The 21,815-nt window shown below is 31.5% G+C and overlaps 2 protein-coding genes and 1 pseudogene across 2 annotated transcripts; 1 reads left to right on the top strand and 2 right to left on the bottom strand.

The window, feature by feature from the left end:
* The first annotated feature begins 207 nt into the window (after positions 1–207).
* Positions 208–1,428, top strand: LOC111630254 (annotated as a pseudogene).
* Positions 1,429–5,160: 3,732 nt separating this feature from the next.
* LOC111630246 (leucine-rich repeat extensin-like protein 3) lies at positions 5,161–5,844 on the bottom strand. The gene has a single exon (XM_023374325.1). It carries the CDS (start codon positions 5,842–5,844, stop codon positions 5,161–5,163), a length of 684 nt encoding a protein of 227 aa, XP_023230093.1.
* Positions 5,845–16,522: 10,678 nt separating this feature from the next.
* Positions 16,523–17,840, bottom strand: LOC111630259 (human immunodeficiency virus type I enhancer-binding protein 2 homolog). Its single transcript, XM_023374336.1, has 2 exons — positions 17,698–17,840; positions 16,523–17,212 (listed from the first exon to the last, which is right to left on the bottom strand). Exon 2 carries the CDS (start codon positions 17,198–17,200, stop codon positions 16,739–16,741), a length of 462 nt encoding a protein of 153 aa, XP_023230104.1. The 5' UTR covers positions 17,201–17,212; positions 17,698–17,840; the 3' UTR covers positions 16,523–16,738.
* Between the last annotated feature and the right edge of the window lie 3,975 nt (positions 17,841–21,815).

The following is a 21,815-nucleotide window of genomic DNA, read 5'->3' on the forward strand; positions in this document are numbered from 1 at the left end:
TATATTCATTTTTAGAATATTCATCAAATAAATATTATAAAAATGGAAGGCTAATTCTTGTTTAATACTTAAAATGTTAATACTTTTATAGTTTTTTAAATTTAAATGAATTTTTTAAAATAATAATAATAATAAAACATAAAAAAGTAAATTAAAATAAATAAATCTTCAAATTAAAACATTTCATTTTATACCGTTAGAGGTCACATGGAAAGTTGATTTAGGCATGACTTGAGAGGGGTGAGTTATGGAAGGTAACGATAAAGACGAAAACGTCAAAAGTGAAGCTGTTTCTCACATTTCTACTTCGACTGACGAACTTCGTCGTCGTTTCTTCACCGAAGCGCCTCGACCCCCACAAAATTTCGATAAAGAACCACCTCTCCTGGAAGAACTGGGCTTAGATTTGGAAGATATTATTAGGAAGACTTTTCAAGCCAGCCTCCAAGAGAACAAAGATGGAAAATTAGTAAAAGAAGCAGATATATCTGGTCCATTTCTATTATGCTTAACTATGGGATTTCTGTTACTCTTACAAGGAAGAATGTACTTTGGTTATATCTATGGATTAGGATTCATCTCCTCTGTTTGCATGTATTGTTTGTTAAACTTAATGAGCATCTATGAGATTACTCTAGGATGTACAATCACTATATTGGGATATTGTTTGCTGCCTATGGTTCTATTATGCTTTTTCTCTCTGATGTTCCCACTGAAAGGTGTCTGCGGTTTATTTATGTCAAGTTCAGTTGTTTGGTGGAGTGCCAAGTCATCATCTAAACTCTTCCTAACAGTTTTAAAATTAGACCAATGCCAACAAGTGTTGATTGCTTATCCGTGTGGTTTGTTTTATACCGCCTTTGCATTAGTAATTATGTTTTAATGAGATATTATATAATTATCTGTAGATTCTAAATTATAAAGACATTTTTATAATCAAACAGTTCGACATACAAGATTGTAAATATATAATTGACAAATTACTGGAGAGTTGTTAGTGTTGCAGTGGACCAACCAGACAAGCACATTTTTTAAAACTTAAATTTTTAAAAATTTTGATGTTTATAAAATCCATCTGAATTTTCAGATATAAACTGTGATTATAATGTTGATAAACTCATTAATTGAATTATTTTTTTATTATGGTTAAATTACTCTAATTTTATATATAAAAAGTGATGTATAAGTGATTTTTTAGTAAGATATTACAAAGTTATGTATTATTACTTCTAATCTTTGTTAGAAGAGTTATTCTTCTAGAAAATATAAATGTGTTAAGTATAATTTATTAAGATATGAAATGTTTAAAGTTACAATAAGTTGTAATTTTAAATTTGTAAATTAAGTAATGTTAATTCAAGTTTATACATGAATTATATAATATTTAAAAATGTTTATACCAGTTGAAAACTAGAAAATAAAAAAAATTTTAAGGTATTTTAAATCTTATCCTTTTCAAATCACTAAAGTTGGGAAGATTTAAATGCTAAAAATATTTTTCTCTTCCAAACCTATATTAATCATTAGTATATACATTAAGAGTGAATATTTTGAATGGGATCCAACATTGATACTATCTTACTGTATATTTAAAAATATTTTAAAATTGGAACAAATTTAAAGTGCATGTTTTTTAATGAAAAGAGCTAATGCTGAATTTTTTATTTTATAATGCATTTAGTAAATATATACTAATCTTCGTAAAATTTTCCTTTTAGTTCATGTTGCATATTTTAAACAATTTTCTTTGTGTATACTAAGAGGGCCTTTTTAACCCAGTCCATTATTCGTTAAGCCACGCTCACAATGGAGTGGCAGTATGATGAGAGATGGCCCGACATATTTTTCGGGGACTGACCACTCCCCGAAAAATTGGTTTTTCGACCCATCTGGATCCGCAGAACGATGGACTGGTAACTTGATCGTTCGACTTTTCTACCATTGAACGTGGTTATATAAAGCCAGGTCCGAATGGTTAACAGATGAGGGACGAACCGATATAGACACAGTACAAGAGACCACTTTGATAATTTTGTGCAGATGCAGGTAAGTAGTTGTAGTTTTGAGTCCCGATTTGGACCAATCTTCAGGAATATTTTAAATCAATCAATTCTAATTATGAAATTTAATATAAGATGGCATGTTAACCGCCTATGTTTAAAGCAAATTACGTAATATGATTAACGAGAGGGATTCTCCTCTCCGCCTACTAGTAGAGAACACGTGGGCGAAGCGAGTGACGCCCACGTGCTTCGAATATAGACAATTCATAACAAAAAATTATAATAATATAACCTATATATTTTCTTAGAAAATCACTTATGGCTGCTGCTATTTTCGTTGTGTATTTGTCTCTTTAATCCGATTTTCAGTTCGGTAGACTATCATATACAGCATTCAGGTTATGAACTTCTTTTATTGGTTTGCCATATGCATTTCGGACTCAATTGTAATTTAAGTCCCTCTTCAGTCCCTCTTCTATATATTTTCATTTGTCTAATTCCGAGTGAGCATTCAGATCATTTTCGAAATGCAATCCACGCGAATTAATTGTAAAAATAAGTTTTTATTCAAAACAAACAAGACTCAGGTTTTCTCCATCAAAAATCGAACATAGATTCTAATCTTCAGATTCCAGAACAAAACACCCTTTTTTCAATCGGTTTTGAACATCACGGGTTTTTGATCTGTTCACAGATAACATTTTGATTCCATGGTTACATCGTTTGCTTCTCTGGCCCTACGAGCTTGGCCCACTTGTACCCAATATAGATTATTCATAACAAAAATTTCATAGCGATTCAACCCGTGTGAGAGACCAGCCACCTTCAAATCACAGATACTCCCTTCACTTCTCTCACTCAACCTTCCGCAGGGTGGATGACCGAACCTTCCATCTCTCTTGAGAGTTGGGAGGAGGCGTAGCAACCGGGAGTTGGGGTTGACCGAGAAGAAAGTTTTCTCTCCACTCGGCCAACCCAACTTCCGGTTGCTTCGCGTCCTCCTCGTCCCAACTCCCTTGTCTTCATTCACTTGTTCAAAAATTTCACGAAGATTTGTCGATTTCAGGCGTTGCCGTTTCTATTTTGGTTTTTTCTTTGGTTATCGATTTTAAGATACAGTATTTTATATATATATAGGATGGACAACTACAGAATAAAAATATATAGTATTTGTATTCTGATAGTCATGGTATTTTTACCATAACCAAAAGACCACGATAACAACACCACAGCTGGTTAAGAACAATCTCTTCTGAATCATTTCTTCTCCACAAGTGGGAAAAGTCTGTCTCACTTAGGCTGCGTTTCTTTATGCAGCGCATTACAGCGAACACACTGAAATTGGTTTCTAATTGGCCAATACTGCTTGTGACGTTCGCTACACTCTCGCTGCATAAAGAAACGCGGGGTTATTATCGAGTGGTTTTACCTATCCAGCTAAGATCAGACTGAAACAACCGAAAAGATTTTAAAGTCAGTTTCGGCCAATACCGAAAGTTCAATTGGAGACATTCGGCATGCTTTGAGAGTTTTATTTCATCTTTCATTTTGTGTCAAGGCGCGAGGATCGAGGAGTGTAAACCACAGCATTTTTGCTGGCTGCTACTGTGCTACTAAGAAATTTAAAAATCGAAGTAAGAAATCTGATAACGAAGAAACAGCATCAAGTGGTAATTAAAAGTTGTAGTTGCTTGAGTTGGAGGATTCGTTTGGAGTGCAAATAGTGCAATTACAGGTTACTCTTTATGTATTGAAGTATTGAAATCGAAAGGAGCAATACCTTTGTAATGGTATAAAGGTGAAGCTATTATTTTTGTTCCTTCGAGGCGACGGCATGGCCTCGATAACCGAGCTTTCCCTTTAATAACGAGGCGTAGACCCATGTTTTACTAGTATTAATTTTAGTAGAATTCTTACTATTGTGTAAGAAGCATTACTGTTTGCTTGAGCGAGCACTTTGAGCTCACTTTTCCATCATATAACCTACAGTCGACCCCCCTATAATTACGGTCTCTATAATTACGATTCCTATAAAACTACGAAAAAATATACGTATTTTGGAAATGTTGAGTCGGATTAGTGTAGAATCGATTAATTTTATGGAAGAAAACCTTTCAATCAGCCGTAGTCCGTAAACTTGACACGTGTCGGGCTGTGATTGGAACGACTTGTAAGAAATCGGATTTCTAATAAATTGGAACGTATCTATATCTTATAGGGGGTCGACTGTATTATATGATGGAAAAGTGAGCTACTCGTTCTTTGTTTCCAGGTGGTTGTCTTGCTATTGTAATAAGTTTCATTTAAATCTTATGAGAAAATTTAGGAGATTTCTAGGAAAAATTGTTTTCATTCTAGGGAGAGGACTGTTTGGGAACAATGGAAAATACAAGAAACAAAACACAGTAAATAATAAAGGTATCTTAAAGTGACATTTTAATCTGCTACTTTAAACATTACGAATAAAGTCAGTGAGAATAATGAATGGATCTGAATCCGTGTGATTTCTGGTCGTGAGGAAATTTAAAGAATATGGTTTATAACGAAAATATTGTAACTGTAAATATTGTACAGGATCAGTATTTTCCTGTAAAGCGTTCCCTAGCAGAAGTTGAACAAAATTTTTAAAAATTTTTTATTTCGCAAAATCCTTATCTGCATCCTTTGCATTGTCTGTGTACAAATTTTGGTGTCAATCTGCTTATTGGTTCAGTTATAGAAAGCTCTGAATAGAGAAACTTTAATTATGTATATACTGTACTTGTATATAGAGGGTCGCCTTGTCATAACACGATTAAAATCTTTCGTGTAGTGGTCTGTCCTGAATATATTGGGCTCCACTTCTCACCTCTCGGCCGCTCCGTTATGGGCCGAACCCACAATGGGCCTAAAAAAAAGACCCTCTTGGTGCCGACAGGAAGGAGAGTAAAAAATAGAAGGGAAGCCCGATTAAAATCTGGCGGTGTCGTTTGATTATTAATACATGTCGGGTTTAGTTATATATATAATTATTTAATATTATCCTCATTTAAAGACTTTTTTAAAGTAAACTAGCATAGCTACTTTTATTTACATAAATTTTATTTCATATATTAAATGTATCTAATACAGATTATTTTCAAAATAACAATAACATATTAAGTTAAAAATCTTTCTTTTAATTAATTCTGAATTGTCTAAAATAATAACGTCTTGTATAATAACGTCTTGTTCGTCGTGGTCTCCTGACATACTTTTTCACTTTTACAAACGATGAAGACGAGTTTTTCTTGTCAGTTTCTTTGACATTCGATAAAGAAGAGTTTGAAAATGGCTTTGGTTTGATGATCCGATATCTTTTGGGGGTCGTTCTAGTGCCATTATTTAAAATTTTCTTCGTGTGATTGAAATCTTCCTTTAGGTGTAAAACTCTTCTAGCTGGTGGTGGTGGTGGAGGAGGAGGTGGCGGTGGTGGTGGAGGTGGTGGTGGAGGAGGAGGAGGTGGCGGAGGAGGAGGAGGTGGCGGAGGTGGAGGAGGACACGCTGGACAAGGAGGAGGAGCTGGACATGCTGGACAAGGCGGAGGAGCAGGACATGGGGAAACTGGATAAGGTGAAGCAACTGGACATGGTGGACACGGAGAAGACGGAGGAGGATAATATGATGGATAAGAAGGAGGGCAACTTATCGATGGCGATAGGCAACTTACCGATGGAGAAGGGCAACTTATCGGTGGAGATGCACAACTAGGACACTTCGAAGTTATATATATGACACGTACCGGTGCACTGGATGAGGGGCAGCTTCTCGATTTTGCACAATTTGATTCTACTCTTCTGTCACAGTTCCCGTAGGATACCATCATAAAATCTAAATACAGGTATACAAGAAAAAGGTCTATGCATTTTTTTAAAATATGGTATTAAATACTTATATTACGCTATAAAATTTATTTGCATATTTAAAAGTAGGTAAGCTTAGTTAGTAACTTACAATTAATTTATTAAATATGAAGTCAAATACTGGTCAAACATAATATAATATCATAATTTTAATTAGAAAAATATAATTGCATTTTTCACTTAGCCATATAATTATTTTAAAATTTAGTTTTAAAAACTAGTTATAACTTTCTTTTTTGTTTTGGAAAATATGAATTTTACGAAAATTGTTTTTTAGTAAATTTTTCATTAGCTGTCGACAATGTTTTAATTCAATTTTTGTAATATATAAATTAAATTTAATCTTAATTATTTTTTATTGATTAAAGAATAAAGTATGAAATGATTTTTTTTGTTTTCTTTTCTTATTATTTGGTTTAATTTTGAATTATAAATAAGCAATTAGAAAAAATTCATTGAATTTAAATGCGACTATGCATAGAAAAATTAACTATAAGAGGAAATACAGTAGTTAAATGTACAGAAACACGCTATTTTTATAAGGAAAAACTACAGTATAAGGAAAATATACAAACCTTTATTTAGAATGTAAATTAAATAAAATCCTAAATGATAAATATTCCAGTATTTCATTTTCTTCAATCATTTCCACTTTAACTGCAACCTAACTAATTACATTCACTACAAAGATGTGTTTTCATGTACGAAAGCGGATGTTTGCATGCAAACTCTGAACAAACATATGCATACAGAAAGATTTATAATAAAATTTTCCGAAAATAAACAAAAAATATTTAATTATCCATCGATTTTCGATAAACATTATTTATTTATCATATCATATAATCTTTTAGTTAAAAATAATTAAAATTGTTCATTTCTTAAAGATAGAGGCATTGAAATAAATTTTCTATAAAACACCAAAATTTTATTGGTCAATTATATTAATTTAACATCGTTTTTCTAGTAAAAATGATTCAATTATACGATTGGTGACGTTATTGAAATAGCTGTTTCAATATCACAGGATTTGATTTCAACATACGGTAAAATTGCTTTGATTTTTTTTATTTCCATGTTTTTGAACAGAATAAAATCGAATATCTAATATATTTTATGATTCATCGACGTCAGTTTTTATTCTATTTTATTCAATGTGATGTGATTCAGTGGTGGGATTTCTTATATATTGAATAGCTTCGTTGTTTAACATCAGAGGCGGAGTGATACACATTTAAGATTCAGCATATCGGTTCCATTATTATTCTGAGAAATATTAATACTATAGAAAAATCACTTTTTATTCTAACATTCCTTGGTATCTGAGAATAGAGAGCTTCTAGGAAACTTTCAAAATCTTTTTCCAGAATGTTAATTATTTTATATAATTTCTATTTTTGAAATAATTTGTATACTGAATAAAATTGCCATTTTCCAATTTAAATACAGGTATACCTAGCCTTTCGTCGGTAATTGGTTCCAGGAGAGGCGACTTAATTTACTTGTCTCCGAATTTACTTGTCACTAGGCTAAACCACAAATAACTATTCCCAGTTCTGTATTTTATTTATAAATGCATTTTTAATAACATATGGTTAATAAGAATCTATTGTAAGCTTACAAACAAATAAATTTTAGTTTTTAATATAGTACACAAAAAAGTATTCTAAATTTACGAATTCATGTACAGTACGTACAGTATATACTTGTAAATGTAGGCTACATGTTTACAATTTGGCGATGTTTACAGTACTCGCGGACTCTTTATTTGTGAATGTGGTTTGCTCTAAGACATTATAAAATAAGATGATTTTATAAGGTTAAATAACAAATACAATTATTAAAATTATCTCGCGACAGTAGAAAATAAACTAATTTATATTAAATTTACCAATATCGAGTGGCGCTGACAACGACGCCAAACGGTAGATATTGGAGCTACCGTGGAAAACACCAATATCGAGCACTTAAAGACCAAGGTCCTAGAATATATTCTAGGACCTTGGTCTTTAAGTGCTCAATATTGGTGTTTTCCACGGCTCGGCTTAAAGACCGCTAAATAAGACGACAACATAGAAACACAGATGTTTTCATGTTTCGTTCTCTAGGATTTATGATGATTATATTACCAACATTTACTGTAAATGTACAGTACGTATTTTAATATGATTTTATGTGCTTTAACGCTTTTCTAGTGATATTACGACTTCAATATTTGTGGCGGACGGACGTAAAGTCGAATAAAATGACTTAAACTTGATTTTTATTTTTTCATATATTTTTTGACAAACGACGTATAATCGAGAACGACGTAACTCGAGGTATACCTGTAGTAGATTCTGACAAATTAAAAAAAATATTAATCCCGTAGACAGAGATTAATATTTTCCTAATTTGTCAGAATGGCTGGTGATTAATCCCTTCTACGTCCTTCATATTTAAATTAGGCAATAACTTAATTTTTTCCATTATTTTCATTCTTTCTTATGAAACTGGTACATTATTTAAGTTCTTGTTTCTTGTGATAGGTTACATATCAAGCTGAATATGAAAATAAAGTCTGTTTATCTGTTATACAGTAGACCCCCCTTTATAACACGGGTTCATATAATACCGATTCGTATAACACGGAGAAAAAATTGCGATCGTGTTCGTATAAACACGCTAAAAGAAACTCGTATAATACGGTAAAATGTCATCACCGACTCATGTCGCGACAGGATTGGCGACATGAGCAGACCAATAGCGGATATGGCAGACCAATAGCGGATATTGCACAAACCGTTGAGTTTAAACGAGCAGCGGATCTACTAAAAACGATTTATTATTTAACGGCCATAAAAATTATATTTATATTAATGATGTCTCCAAAGTTCAGCGAATTTTTCGCAGAAAAAATAACTTATCGGGAAACACGCGCCCGTCGTTCGATACGCCGCTCCGCAACGAAAACAAGCTTAAGCAATGACGTTGTCGAACGGTGCACACTCGGTAAGTAATCCTACATTTTTTTGTTTATAGCATAGTTTATATGGATTATTCCCAAAAAATTATACGTGTTTTGGAAATGTTGCGTCAAATTAGTCTAGAATCGATTAATTTTATGGAAGAAAACCTTTCAAACAGCCGTAGTCCCTAAACTGCACACATGCCGCGCTGTGATTGGCTCATGTATTTAAGTGACTCGTAAAACACGGAATTCATATAAAACGGAACGTATCTACCGTGTTAAGGGGATCTACTGTATTTTTCTTATCAGTCGCGCAGAATTCTCGGTATCTGTTTTTGTACCCACGTGTTGGGATCGGCCAAATGGTAACTCTTCCGGCAACATTTAAAACTGCATGTGTGGCGCTATCTGTTATCAGATCTTTTACAAAAAATTTTATATTTTTAATTACCATATTATAAAATGGCAAAAAGTTTAATTTTCAGGATAGGGACGGGTTTTATAAAAATTTGTAAATTCTAATAACGAGTATAATCGTCATTAAATCCGACCCTATTGGAGATACCACACACGACCCCTTCTATTTTCCCACCCCTCGATCTTTAATCACCAAAATGTAGTAGCATCAATTCCTCTAATAAACAAACCTCCATGCAAAATTTCAGAAATTTTCGACAAAAAACACAGGCGTTATTAAGTTTTAAATAGAGTGAACAAAATTGTGCCCACCATACACACTAATATCTATATTATTCCCCTCCCCAATTTTTTTTTTTTACATTTCCCAGCACCTGGAGTGATGGTATGGGGTGCATTGGGTACACATTCCAGTCACCTCTTCTTTGCATCATCCTATCCGGCAATTTGGATAGCCGCCGTTACATTTCTGATGTGTTAAGGCCCGTCGCTGTGCTCTATGTTCGAAGCTTCCGTCACGCTACTTTTCAACAGGACAATGCACGACCACACTGTCCTGAACTTTCTGTATACAGAGGATGTTCGACTGCTGCCTTGGCAAGCACATTCTCCTGATCTGTCACCAATTGAAAACGTCTGGTCAATGATGCCGAAAAACGGGCACACCACCACTTGCCAACCAGTACGATATATAAACTCTGGCAGAGAGTTGTAACCGCATGGACTGCTGTACCCGTACCTGCAATCCAAAATCTGTTCGACTCGAAGCCCAGCCGGATTACAGCTGTTATTGCTGCCAGAGACGGCTGCTCTGAGTACTGATTTCTGCATGCTCTGTAACTCAAAATTACCTGTCAATTTAATCATGTATTCCTCCCATTACTCTATATGTACTTTACGGTACAATACAATAAATATGATTTTGCTATTTGCTTTCCTTCTTAGTGTAGCATTTTTAATGGCAAGCAGTGTACGTACAGTACTTATATGTTCAAAATAAGCGAACAAGAAGAGTAGGATTGATTGAACAATTTGTGTGGCAATGTGTGCAATCTGACAAGGATCTCCCGGGCAGCAGCGTAACTAAGGGATACGAAGGTGGCATGTGCCCGGGCGCTGACCTTGGGGACAACAAAATAAACTCATAAAATTAAAAACCCGTAGAATTTTTTTGTGATTAACGTTGAATCGGGCGCTAGGTATGAGGTTTGCCTCGGGCGCAAAAACTGATCGGCATTGCTTTGCTTCATAGAAAACTTTCTTTTTGAAAACTGGCTGATTCACTCCTATTTAGAGTTACATGTAAAGCAAACCCGAAAACTCAAGATAACAAGCCCACTGATGAAGCGCGAACCTATAACCAACTACCAGTGTATGTGGTGCCACTCGGTTATTCCGAACAAGAAGAGTAAATAAAACAATATTTAAGAACAAGTTCATAAACCAAAATGATTTAGAGAGATTTAACGGTTTGAATGCCATTTGTTTTGATCTTTAATACACTTCTGAAGTGTTTTCCGCTGGTATCTAGAAAACAGGAAATGTGACTCATTATTTCCGAGATGACATACGAATAATTTTTCCCGAATATTTCTACTAGCGTACTATAGGCCAATACAGTATTAAATACTGTACATAAGAATGAATATACACAGATGTATAAAAATGTATTTCGTTTGTGAACTGCAACAAAAATTGAAACGTGACTTTCAATTAACTTTGTTACGGTTTATGTACACAGACAGTGAATAATTTACTGCTTGGAGGGCCGACGCGGCTATAATGCACATTGGCGGGACAGAGGTGGATCCCTCGGACGCGACATCTTACCAAAACCTTAGACAGTGATAAAAATTTACTATTTGGAGGGTCGACTTTCTCTAATGTGGTCGGCAGGTAAGAGATGGGTCCAGATAGCGACTTAATGAATTTCGACAGTACAGGTACAATACATACAATATTGATTGCATCAAATCATTTCAGTCTACGTCACATATCTCAATTACTTTTATGATAACATCAATAATTTGTGAAATTTTTTTACTCTATTCCAAAGAGGGGCAAGTGCACCGTTTGCCTCCCTCTGCCATGCAAATAATGATGATAAAAGAGTTGTTATATTCCAATTGATAAAAGAAAAAAAGTGATAATTGCTTACAGTAATTGCGCTTTGCAATGAGGAAAGTAAAATTCTAGTACTGTTGAAAAAGATTACATAGCAATTACATATTATGAAGAAATCTTGATCCTACAATAAGATTCGCTTTTAGTCTTAAACTTAGCTATATGGGTGACCCGTCTGCCGGACATTGTTCACTCGCATTGCTAGAATTAAAAGATCATCAAACAGCTTCAAAATAAAACCGGATTAGTAGGAGGGTTTATACCAACGACCTAATGTACGCGAATTGCCGAGCGGAATGAGGAACAAATAGCCAACGAGGCAGCATTTAAATTGACTTTGTGCTCGCTTATAATGCGCACCCTAAAATCAAACAAATCCAAAAAAAATGCGCATTAGAATCGAGAAAATAAATACTAACACGTATTTTATTAGAAATTATTTTTTATTATGGGCCATCTACGTAATTTTATTATGTTTATCTGAATAAATTTTCTTTTTAACGAAGTTTTACATTTAACAAATATTTTTCCAAATTCGAGATTAAAAAATTGTTAAAAAGAAACTTTTTTAAAAATATGCAATTAAAGTCCTCGAAATATCACATCTATGACGTAGAATACGTGACGTAACGCGTGACGCATTGTAACGTTCGACAAATTCGAATTCGTTCGATTTCGTATTGCCGGCGCCATCTTGGAATAGAAAGTTTTCCGGAATTTGCGAGTTATTTTTCCCTCCATTTTGACATTTTTCGTACAAATTTTAATAACGAAAGCTTGCGTAACGTAGGTAACTTAATATTTTTCGATTAATAATTTATCAAAATTGAATAACTTAATTTAAACTAGATACCCTTTTAACCTAGATTTGCTGCCTGTAAGGATACGGAATATGTTTTTATAATTTTATTTATTACAAATTTCTTAGCGATATTTTAGAAAAAGAGAATTATTTTAGCATTTTAAACAAAACATTTGCAATTAGTTAATATTCTGACGTAGAACTTATGACGTAACGCGTGACGCATTAATTGTAACGTTCCAAGGATTCTAATTCGTTTCATTTCGTATTCTTCGGCGCCATCTGAAATAGAAAGTTTCCTGGAAATTGCGAGTTGTTTTTCTAGTTTTAGATTTAAATTTTCATAAAAAATATTTAAGGTTGTTTCAATTTAGCATCGAATTAAATTAATTTATCAGATATAAATAATATTCGCTTGGATATTGTCTTATATTCTTTTCAATGAGACAATAAATGCACTGTATTAGAAAATTATTTTAATATTTAATTAAAATAATTTTCTAATACAGTGCATTTATCTGAATCTTTTCTATTCTTAATAATTAAATTCTAAATTATTCTAGAAAGAAGTATCATTCTCAAATGATATAATCCATTTTCCAAAGAGACATGGAAACATTTCGGAAGCTTTTTGTGCTCAAAACAATTAACAAACAGCAAAACAACAGACAGGGCAAGGCGTTTTAATTTTCATTTTACTATGTTATGATACATTGATGAAGTAAAAAATAGTATATAAAAGTTAGAATCTTTATTGCCCAGTCTATGAGTTTATTATTGTCGAATGATGCTTGAAAAGTAATGTTATTCATTCATGCATTTTGCTATTCGGGTAAGAGACAATCTTCTAGAGTCCTTAATATGAATCTTTCATCTACAATCATATGTTCATTACATATGATTGTAGATGAAAGATTCATATTAATCTAATAACATAATCTGTGCAACTATCAGTTATACTTCTACCGCCTGTGAGGGCACGCGTATAATCCATTCAGTAGGACAGTAATTCCATATACAGTAATACCTCGACTTACGCTACCCCGACTTACGCGAACCCGGAGTTACGCGATTTTCAAATCTCGTCGATTCGTCTTTTGTTTGAGCGCCATACAACTTTTGATTACTCACTCCCCCCACACTATTGTTCAGCATACATGTTCGGACGTGTCGCGCGGAATCGACACATAGCTACAATTTATTTTGTGTTATTTATTTCTGAGTTTATTATATCTACAGAGACTCGAGAGACTCTATGTGGTGATTTCTTGTAACCGTGAACGAATCAAAAGACGAGATAAGATTACCGAGAACATTTATTAGCTTACATACATCCGACTTGGATTTTACACAAATTGCGAAATTATACCCCGACTTACGCGAATTCGATTAACGCGGTTTCGCTCTGTCCCACCTATCGCGTAAGTTCGGGGTATTACTGTACTCATCGAAAGTTATCTTTTGGGGTAGGCCTACTTTTAGTTTTCTCTTCTTTCGTTTAGGGATATTATGGCAGTTAATCGCCTAATTAATGGAAGACTGTTTCTGTTCGGAGCACTGGATGAAAATAAGTTAATTATAGAAAGTGGTTTTCGTTTAATTTTTTAATATTAACGCCCGGGGGAAATAAGAGAGCCTTCTTTTCTCTGATCGTATAAGACAAGGCCGGGCCGACAATAAGAGGAAATAATCGGCGACACAAAAGACACGACATATTCCAGAAAGACCGGCCAAAAAACATATTCGAAATTTACTCGCACGGATTATATTACAGAACGCTCAGCAATTCATCGCACTCATATCTAATTAAATTGTTAGGATATTGCCTAATAATTAAATTATTAAGCAATATCCTTAAATATACGAATATACTTCAATACAATATTCAATTTTTAATTAATATGTTTTATCTATAACAAATTTGAAAAAAGTTTAAATATAAACAAACAGATTAAATATATAAAACATTGAAATTTAATTAAAATTACACCAAGACATTAACAATCTCAGGTAAGTGCGAATTTAGTTTTCCAATTACATTTAATATAAAACTTCATAAATACTGTAATAATATACAATACAGTATATAATTATTATCTGATTTGGGATAATATGATTTTAATTTAATTTAATGATATGAAACCGTGCTTCGATATTTGTTTCTGCTTCTGACACAATAAAGTGCTATAAATTAAGACACTTGGCGGTTTTTCTCATCTTTATTTAGTTAACTAAATAGAAAGAAGCAGAAAGATTTAATTTAATTATTTAAAATAAATGAAATAAAACTGTTAGATATTTTATAACGATAATAAATACACAATTTTTATGGGCAGCATCAAAAACAAGTGCTGTCATATAAAAAATCCCATTTTGGCAAAAAAAAGCCACAAATATCAATACAAACAAACTTCAATAATACAAAACAAGTATACACTAACATACATACAGTATAATCACAATTGAAAAAATTTACCAGTATAAGTAACATAAAACACGTCAATTAAAACAATATAATTCTCATAAGTAACGCGGTAATAACCGAAACAACCATATCACTGAAAAGTAAAAACAAACAAGATTATTTAAACACCGAGTGTCGGAAGCTGTTATGCGATCCGCAAATGAATGGTGAGTTCAAACAACCGGACACGACCACAAACACCAAATGCGATGAAATTTGGAGTGTCAGAGCGCTGTTACGCGGTCCGGCAGGAGAGTGGGCGTTTCTCACGGACGCGACATTCTACCGAAACCTTAATGGTACAATCACGTATCAGTAAAACCGGCATATTTTGTATTTTTTAATTTTATATATTCTAATAACTGTTTAGGATATTAAAAGCACAATTAAATAGAAATTACTAGTTTAAAATTTGTTACTACTATTTATATTATTACTACTACTATTATTACTAAAAGTTGAAGAGAAATTTTTAAACTTTATAATATATCAAGATACAGTTTTTTTTTTGCATTTTAGTTGATAATTACGACAAAGTTTACCAGAAAAAATGATGATATATTTAATAAATGATTGTATTTTAGTATTACTTCTTTATTTAAAAAGTTATTTAGTATTAGTGTTAATTAACTTTATTTTATTCGCGTCTAAATATTATTATCATCAGCATAGTTTTATGTGAAGAAAACTGTGAGGTTTTGAAGAGGGTTTGAACATTCTTGTCAGAATAATAGAGGCTGTTGAATTTGAAAAGTGGAATTTTTATTCTGACAACCGTATAAACAGCAAAAGGAGTTTCATTTGAAACCAAATGTCAAAGGAATGCAGTTGGAAATATTAATGCTGGTTGAAAATTCTTGAGTTTCGAGTAGAAACATCAGTAAATATCTCCCGTCGATGACACTGAAATATTTACTGATCCCGACCTGTCATTAAAACATTAATGTTGATTTTACTGTGACCTCGAATTCAGTTACGAATAGCAACAAGTAGAGTCCGGGGCCATCAAATATCTAGAATCTCACCAGGACTTTTCCTGGTTAAACTGTATTAGAAAATACATCTCCAAATTTTGTAAGCTGTCTTTTTGTTTTCCAATAAACTAAATCCTTGCATCAGTGCCCACTCCACCCACAAACGCAGTTTACTTCCTCTCATCACCCTGAACGACTACGCTCTTCCGCTAAAGAAAAGTGTCGACCTCGTTTCTTCAGATGATATCGAGTCAACAATTCTCACAAATTGTTTATAAGTTATATAAAATTATGTGTAAAATTCAACTATGGAATCGGTAGTTTGATAACTTAAAAGGACTTTTTTAAAAAAGTCAAAGTTAAAACACTTTTCAGAATAACAACGAGAAATTGTTCTTCTCAGTCTTTACCGAGGTACCTGAAAAATTATTTAAAACTAAATGTTCTTAAAAAATAGGATTTTATAAGACTACAAGTTTCTTCTAAAAGAAACCAGCTTTATTAGTTTAATATTACCTCCAAATGCATTTCGCCTTGACTATAACAGGCCTCTCCAGTGGATATAACACCACAATCCATAGCAATGTTTGCTTCACAAATATCATGTTATTTATAGATAACATCAACTTATAAACATTTCATGTAAAACTAATAAAATTCACGTTAATTTTTGAACTAACAACTTTAAGATTTGTTTAAATTTATTATTTTATCTGAAAATATCCTTAATTTCAAATAAAAATCGTATTTGAAAGTTAGTTACTTACTTCTGACAGGAGGACTTACAGTTAAATAAGTTAAATTTTAAAAAAAATTATAAATATTTATATAGACTTATATATAATTGAAGAGATATTTATAACATTTTAAACAAAAAGTTTTATTAAACGAATGTATTGTAGTTACACATACTTTGATTTTGTTATAAATAAATTCAAAACATTTCAAATTAATATTATTCTACAATATTCTTATTTTGAAGATAATAAACTTACTTATACCATTAGAGAGAAGCATACTGAATATTCCGAGTCAAATGTTCGGACGTTAGTACTATGAAGAATACAAGGTTTAGTTTAAACCATTTGTAGAGGTTCTCAAAATTTTACTATTTTTAGACGATTTAAGTCCATTCTAAATTGGACTCTTTATTTGAATATATGTTTCTAGATGCTTTAGGTTTTTGAAGATTAATACGTTCAAATGCTTTTATCACGTGATCTTTGCTCAGTAAATGTTTGGCAAATTTTTCCCAATTGATAAACTTAGTAACGCCACAATCTTTACAACCGTGCGTAAAGTCGTCATCGTCATCTTCAGAATCTTCAGAATCATCGTCGTTTGTTGAAGTAGTTGGTTGTAAAACTCCATCATCTTCGTCTTCTTCCTTTCGAACTTCACTATATTTCTCACTCATAGAATCCAAATTATCGTTTGATTTGTCTTCAGAACCAACATTTTCAGCTTTTCGTCTATGTTTACTGCTCTGTAAATGCTGATCCAAAGGAACTTGACCAGTGAAAACTTTATTGCATATTTTGCAAGTTAGGAATTTCGTATCGTTATCGCTGTTGTTATCTTCCATATTTCAATAAGACTGTAAAAAAATAGCAAATCTATGTTTTAAGAAGTCGAATTACAGCATATAAACATTTTTAAATATTCTATTTAAAATTCTCTCTCTCTCTCTTCATGTACCATATCGGGTCATTCTGATGTCGGCCAACATCCGGCGCAGATTAGTACGGATTAGTTTGCGCGCCAAGTGATGAACTGGAGGAAGTTAGTACAAGAGTGGTTCCCCAGCGCCTTCTCTTGATACGCGATATTACGTGGGGAAGAAATGCCTTCCGGGAGGTCTTTTAAGGGTTCAGGCGCTACAGATGTGGAGAAAACCCGGAAAACTCCATGGCCAGTCCGTCAGGGAAGCGCGAGCCCACGACCGAGTTCCCAGTGTTCAGGGACGGAACCGCTCGGACACGGTGGGGCTTATTTACGTCATGTAATTACGTCATATAATTTATATTTAAAGCTGAAAGTTAAATTAAATATAAGTTAATAGTTTTAAAAAAAATCACTTACACGGATTACGATATGTCAAACTTTTTCAATGTGTGCTTGTGTATAAAACTGCAAATTATCCAAAGACAGAAGTACGATCTATTTGAATAGTTTGTCATTTTATATATTAAAAAAAGATAACAAAACAAAACCAAAAACTTAATAACGAATCATTAAAAATTGAAACCGAAAATTTGTTTCTTATTTCGCATTGACAATCGAAAGACAATCGTTATTTTAAATAAATGTTTTTATAATTGTTTCAGTTTTTTCGTTAATTTATTAATTCTTAATTAATTAAATAAATTTTTGAGAAATAAACTTAATTCATTTTTGAAAATTTTAATTAATTAATTATTATTATGTTTAACACGTAATACAGGACAACATTATTTATTAATCTGGTAATAATACTGATTGATCAAATTTCGATTAATGGAATTTCTATTTTTTAATCAAATATACTTATAATATGTTTCAAAAATATTTCCATTGAGTTAACTTTATCATACAACCTTAGAATTATATCGTTTTTACATTCCCAGTTATATATAACAAGGAAAGCATTTCATCGGTCAAAAAATGACATCCACAAGATTTTTATATTTTTGGACTCTGGGGATTTTGAAAAGTCGAAAAATGCAAAAAATTGCGGGGAATTTTTCTGTCTTTATGGATGTTTGTGGGGATGTGTATGTGTGGATGTGTTTTTTTTCTGTATGTATGTATGTGTGCGTTTATGGAGAGGGGAGACGATTTTGTTTACCCACTTCAAAGCTTAATAACTCCTGTGCCTTTAAACGAAAATTTCTGAAATTTTGCAGAGAGGTCTATGTATTAGAGGAATTTATGCTTAAATTTGTTAAATTGTTTAAATATGTTAAATTTTGGTGGTTAAAGGTTGAGTGGGTGAGGAGATAATGGGGATCGTGTGTATCTCTAGTAGGGTCGGACATAATGACGATTTTACTCGTTATTAGTATTTACATTTTTTTAAAAATAAAAGTTATCTCTACCCCAAAATTATGATTGTTGCCAGAGTTAAAAACTTATTCAAATAAAGTTTATTAATTTGTACGAAATATAAATTAAAATTTAATTTATGCTCATTCAGACTACTATGATGAACTATTTACGATAGATAAACGTTAATTGTACTTATTTAAATAAATATTTGGTTAAAACTCAATTAATATAATTTTTCTGTTTTAAAACTATTTCTGTTTTTAATAAAGGTATTTGAATTTAGTATTTTTTTTTCCTAATTTTGAATGAATTGTTAACATGATGTAACTTTTACTGGTTATTTTTTATTATTGTAAGTTTTTACTTCCGTTTTCAAAATGAAAATGTATACAGTACAGTACATGTCTAATTATCTAATCTCTTAGTGAATTCGTATAATAAATATATAATTATCTCAAGAATTTATTAATTACGTAACCCATGTACAGACTGTAGGGCCTTCCTTTCACAGGTTAGGCTATAGAGCTTTTTTCATAACTTAACAACGCCTTGTGCAGACTGCTGCTCTATGTTCTGTCCGGTTAGAGCCACCGTTTTCAACAACAATTTTCTGTAACTAATCCGGCGAGTCAGAGGTAGAAGCGAGACGGGAAAAAAGTTCGTTGATGCCACCACTCGAAATGCTGTTACGAGGAGGTGACGGCCACAATGACTATTCTGTTACGGATCTCGTTACGGTGCCCGGTTGGAGACTGTTATGTTACTGTAAATGCTATTTAGTACGTACTAGGATATAATTTAACAGATGTAAACAATGCTTTCTTTTTTATCATAATTTTTGAAATAATAAGCAATATGAACTCAAAATATCTGCTTATAAATACGTATTATCTTCCATAACGAAAACAGGCATATTAAAAATGATCGATTTTGAAATCGCTTATTCGTCATATTCTTGTGACGAAAAATTTCAATTTTCTTAACGATTGACAATGGACGAAAATGGAAGATTAGAAGATTCATTTAATGTCTTTGGCCTTGGCAATTTAACTTACAATTCAACACTTAGTGATGCATTTTCGACTTTTAATTTCATAATTTAAAAAATAAATATATATATTTCTATTTAAATATTTTAATATATTAATTAAAATTTTTTTGTCTTTACACAATTAAATCAATGAATAATACAGGAATTATGGATTTCGAATTTTATTTTATTTATTTGTTTTTAATTAAAATAAATGTAAAAATAAAATCAAAGCAATTTAACCTTGTGTTAAAATCAGATCACAGTAAAGTTAAAACAGCTATTTAAATATTTATAATATCAATTAACTATAAATTTAAAACTTTTGTTAGAAAAATCTTATTAATTAATTTAATTAAACATTGTTATTTTGAAATTTTATATAGAAAATTTTATTCAATTAACAAACAAATATTTAAGGAATAAAATTTGCTTCAATGTCTCATCTTTAGAAAATTGTTACAGTATTAATTAACGAGCATTTATTATATAAATTATTTTTTAAATTAAATGGTTATATATATGAAAATAATTTATATTTTCCTATAAACTGAGGGATAATTAAATACTTCTCTATTTAATTTGAAAAATTTTGTTGGTGATGTCTTCCGTACACAACTATTTATTCAGGATTTGCATGCAAACATCCGCTTTAGAATACAAAAATACTTATGTTTATAGAGAATGCAATTAGTTAAGTTGCAGTTAAAGGGGAAATGATCGAAGAAAATGAAATGCTGGAATATTTTTTATGCAGGATTTTACTTCATTTACTTTTTAAGTAAAGGTTTGTTTGTCTTAAAGTTTTCTTTATAAAAATAATATAATGCAATTTACTATTTTCTGCAACTTATTTTGTTATATTTTTATATTACATAGGATTATTTTATATGATTCGAATAATCAGTAAAAATAATTAATTACATCATAGTTAAATAATTTAATTAATTAACTTAATTATTTTAAAAATTGACGTTTTAAAATACTTATAATTGCATATTTATTTGATTATATAGCCAATTTTTTAAACTGAAATATCGTTTTAATTAATTGAACCTCAACGAGAAAGCTTCCTTGGCAGAGACTCAAATTGACAATTCGCTTAAACACGTTTTGCGAAGAAATGACATTGGATATTAAGGTAAAAACACTAATAATTGACACACAAAGAAAAAATATTCTGCTAACATCATAAATATTTATTCTGAAACAAAAACAATTTCAAATGCAATTGCTACACATTTTTTGTAGTTAACTTAAAATCATTTTTGAAAAATATTGCCAATTAATATATATATATATAACAAAACAAAACCAAAAACTTAATAACGAATCATTAAAAATTGAAACCGAAAATTTGTTTCTTATTTCGCATTGACAATCGAAAGACAATCGTTATTTTAAATAAATGTTTTTATAATTGTTTCAGTTTTTTCGTTAATTTATTAATTCTTAATTAATTAAATAAATTTTTGAGAAATAAACTTAATTCATTTTTGAAAATTTTAATTAATTAATTATTATTATGTTTAACACGTAATACAGGACAACATTATTTATTAATCTGGTAATAATACTGATTGATCAAATTTCGATTAATGGAATTTCTATTTTTTAATCAAATATACTTATAATATGTTTCAAAAATATTTCCATTGAGTTAACTTTATCATACAACCTTAGAATTATATCGTTTTTACATTCCCAGTTATATATAACAAGGAAAGCATTTCATCGGTCAAAAAATGACATCCACAAGATTTTTATATTTTTGGACTCTGGGGATTTTGAAAAGTCGAAAAATGCAAAAAATTGCGGGGAATTTTTCTGTCTTTATGGATGTTTGTGTGGATGTGTATGTGTGGATGTGTTTTTTTTCTGTATGTATGTATGTGTGCGTTTATGGAGAGGGGAGACGATTTTGTTTACCCACTTCAAAGCTTAATAACTGCTGTGCCTTTAAACGAAAATTTCTGAAATTTTGCAGAGAGGTCTATGTATTAGAGGAATTTATGCTTAAATTTGTTAAATTGTTTAAATATGTTAAATTTTGGTGGTTAAAGGTTGAGTGGGTGAGGAGATAATGGGGATCGTGTGTATCTCTAGTAGGGTCGGACATAATGACGATTTTACTCGTTATTAG

This window comes from Centruroides sculpturatus, unplaced genomic scaffold (genome assembly GCF_000671375.1).
Source record: "Centruroides sculpturatus isolate CEXI.00-Female unplaced genomic scaffold, Cexi_2.0 scaffold645, whole genome shotgun sequence".
In the NCBI taxonomy this organism is placed as follows: Eukaryota; Metazoa; Arthropoda; class Arachnida; order Scorpiones; family Buthidae; genus Centruroides; species Centruroides sculpturatus.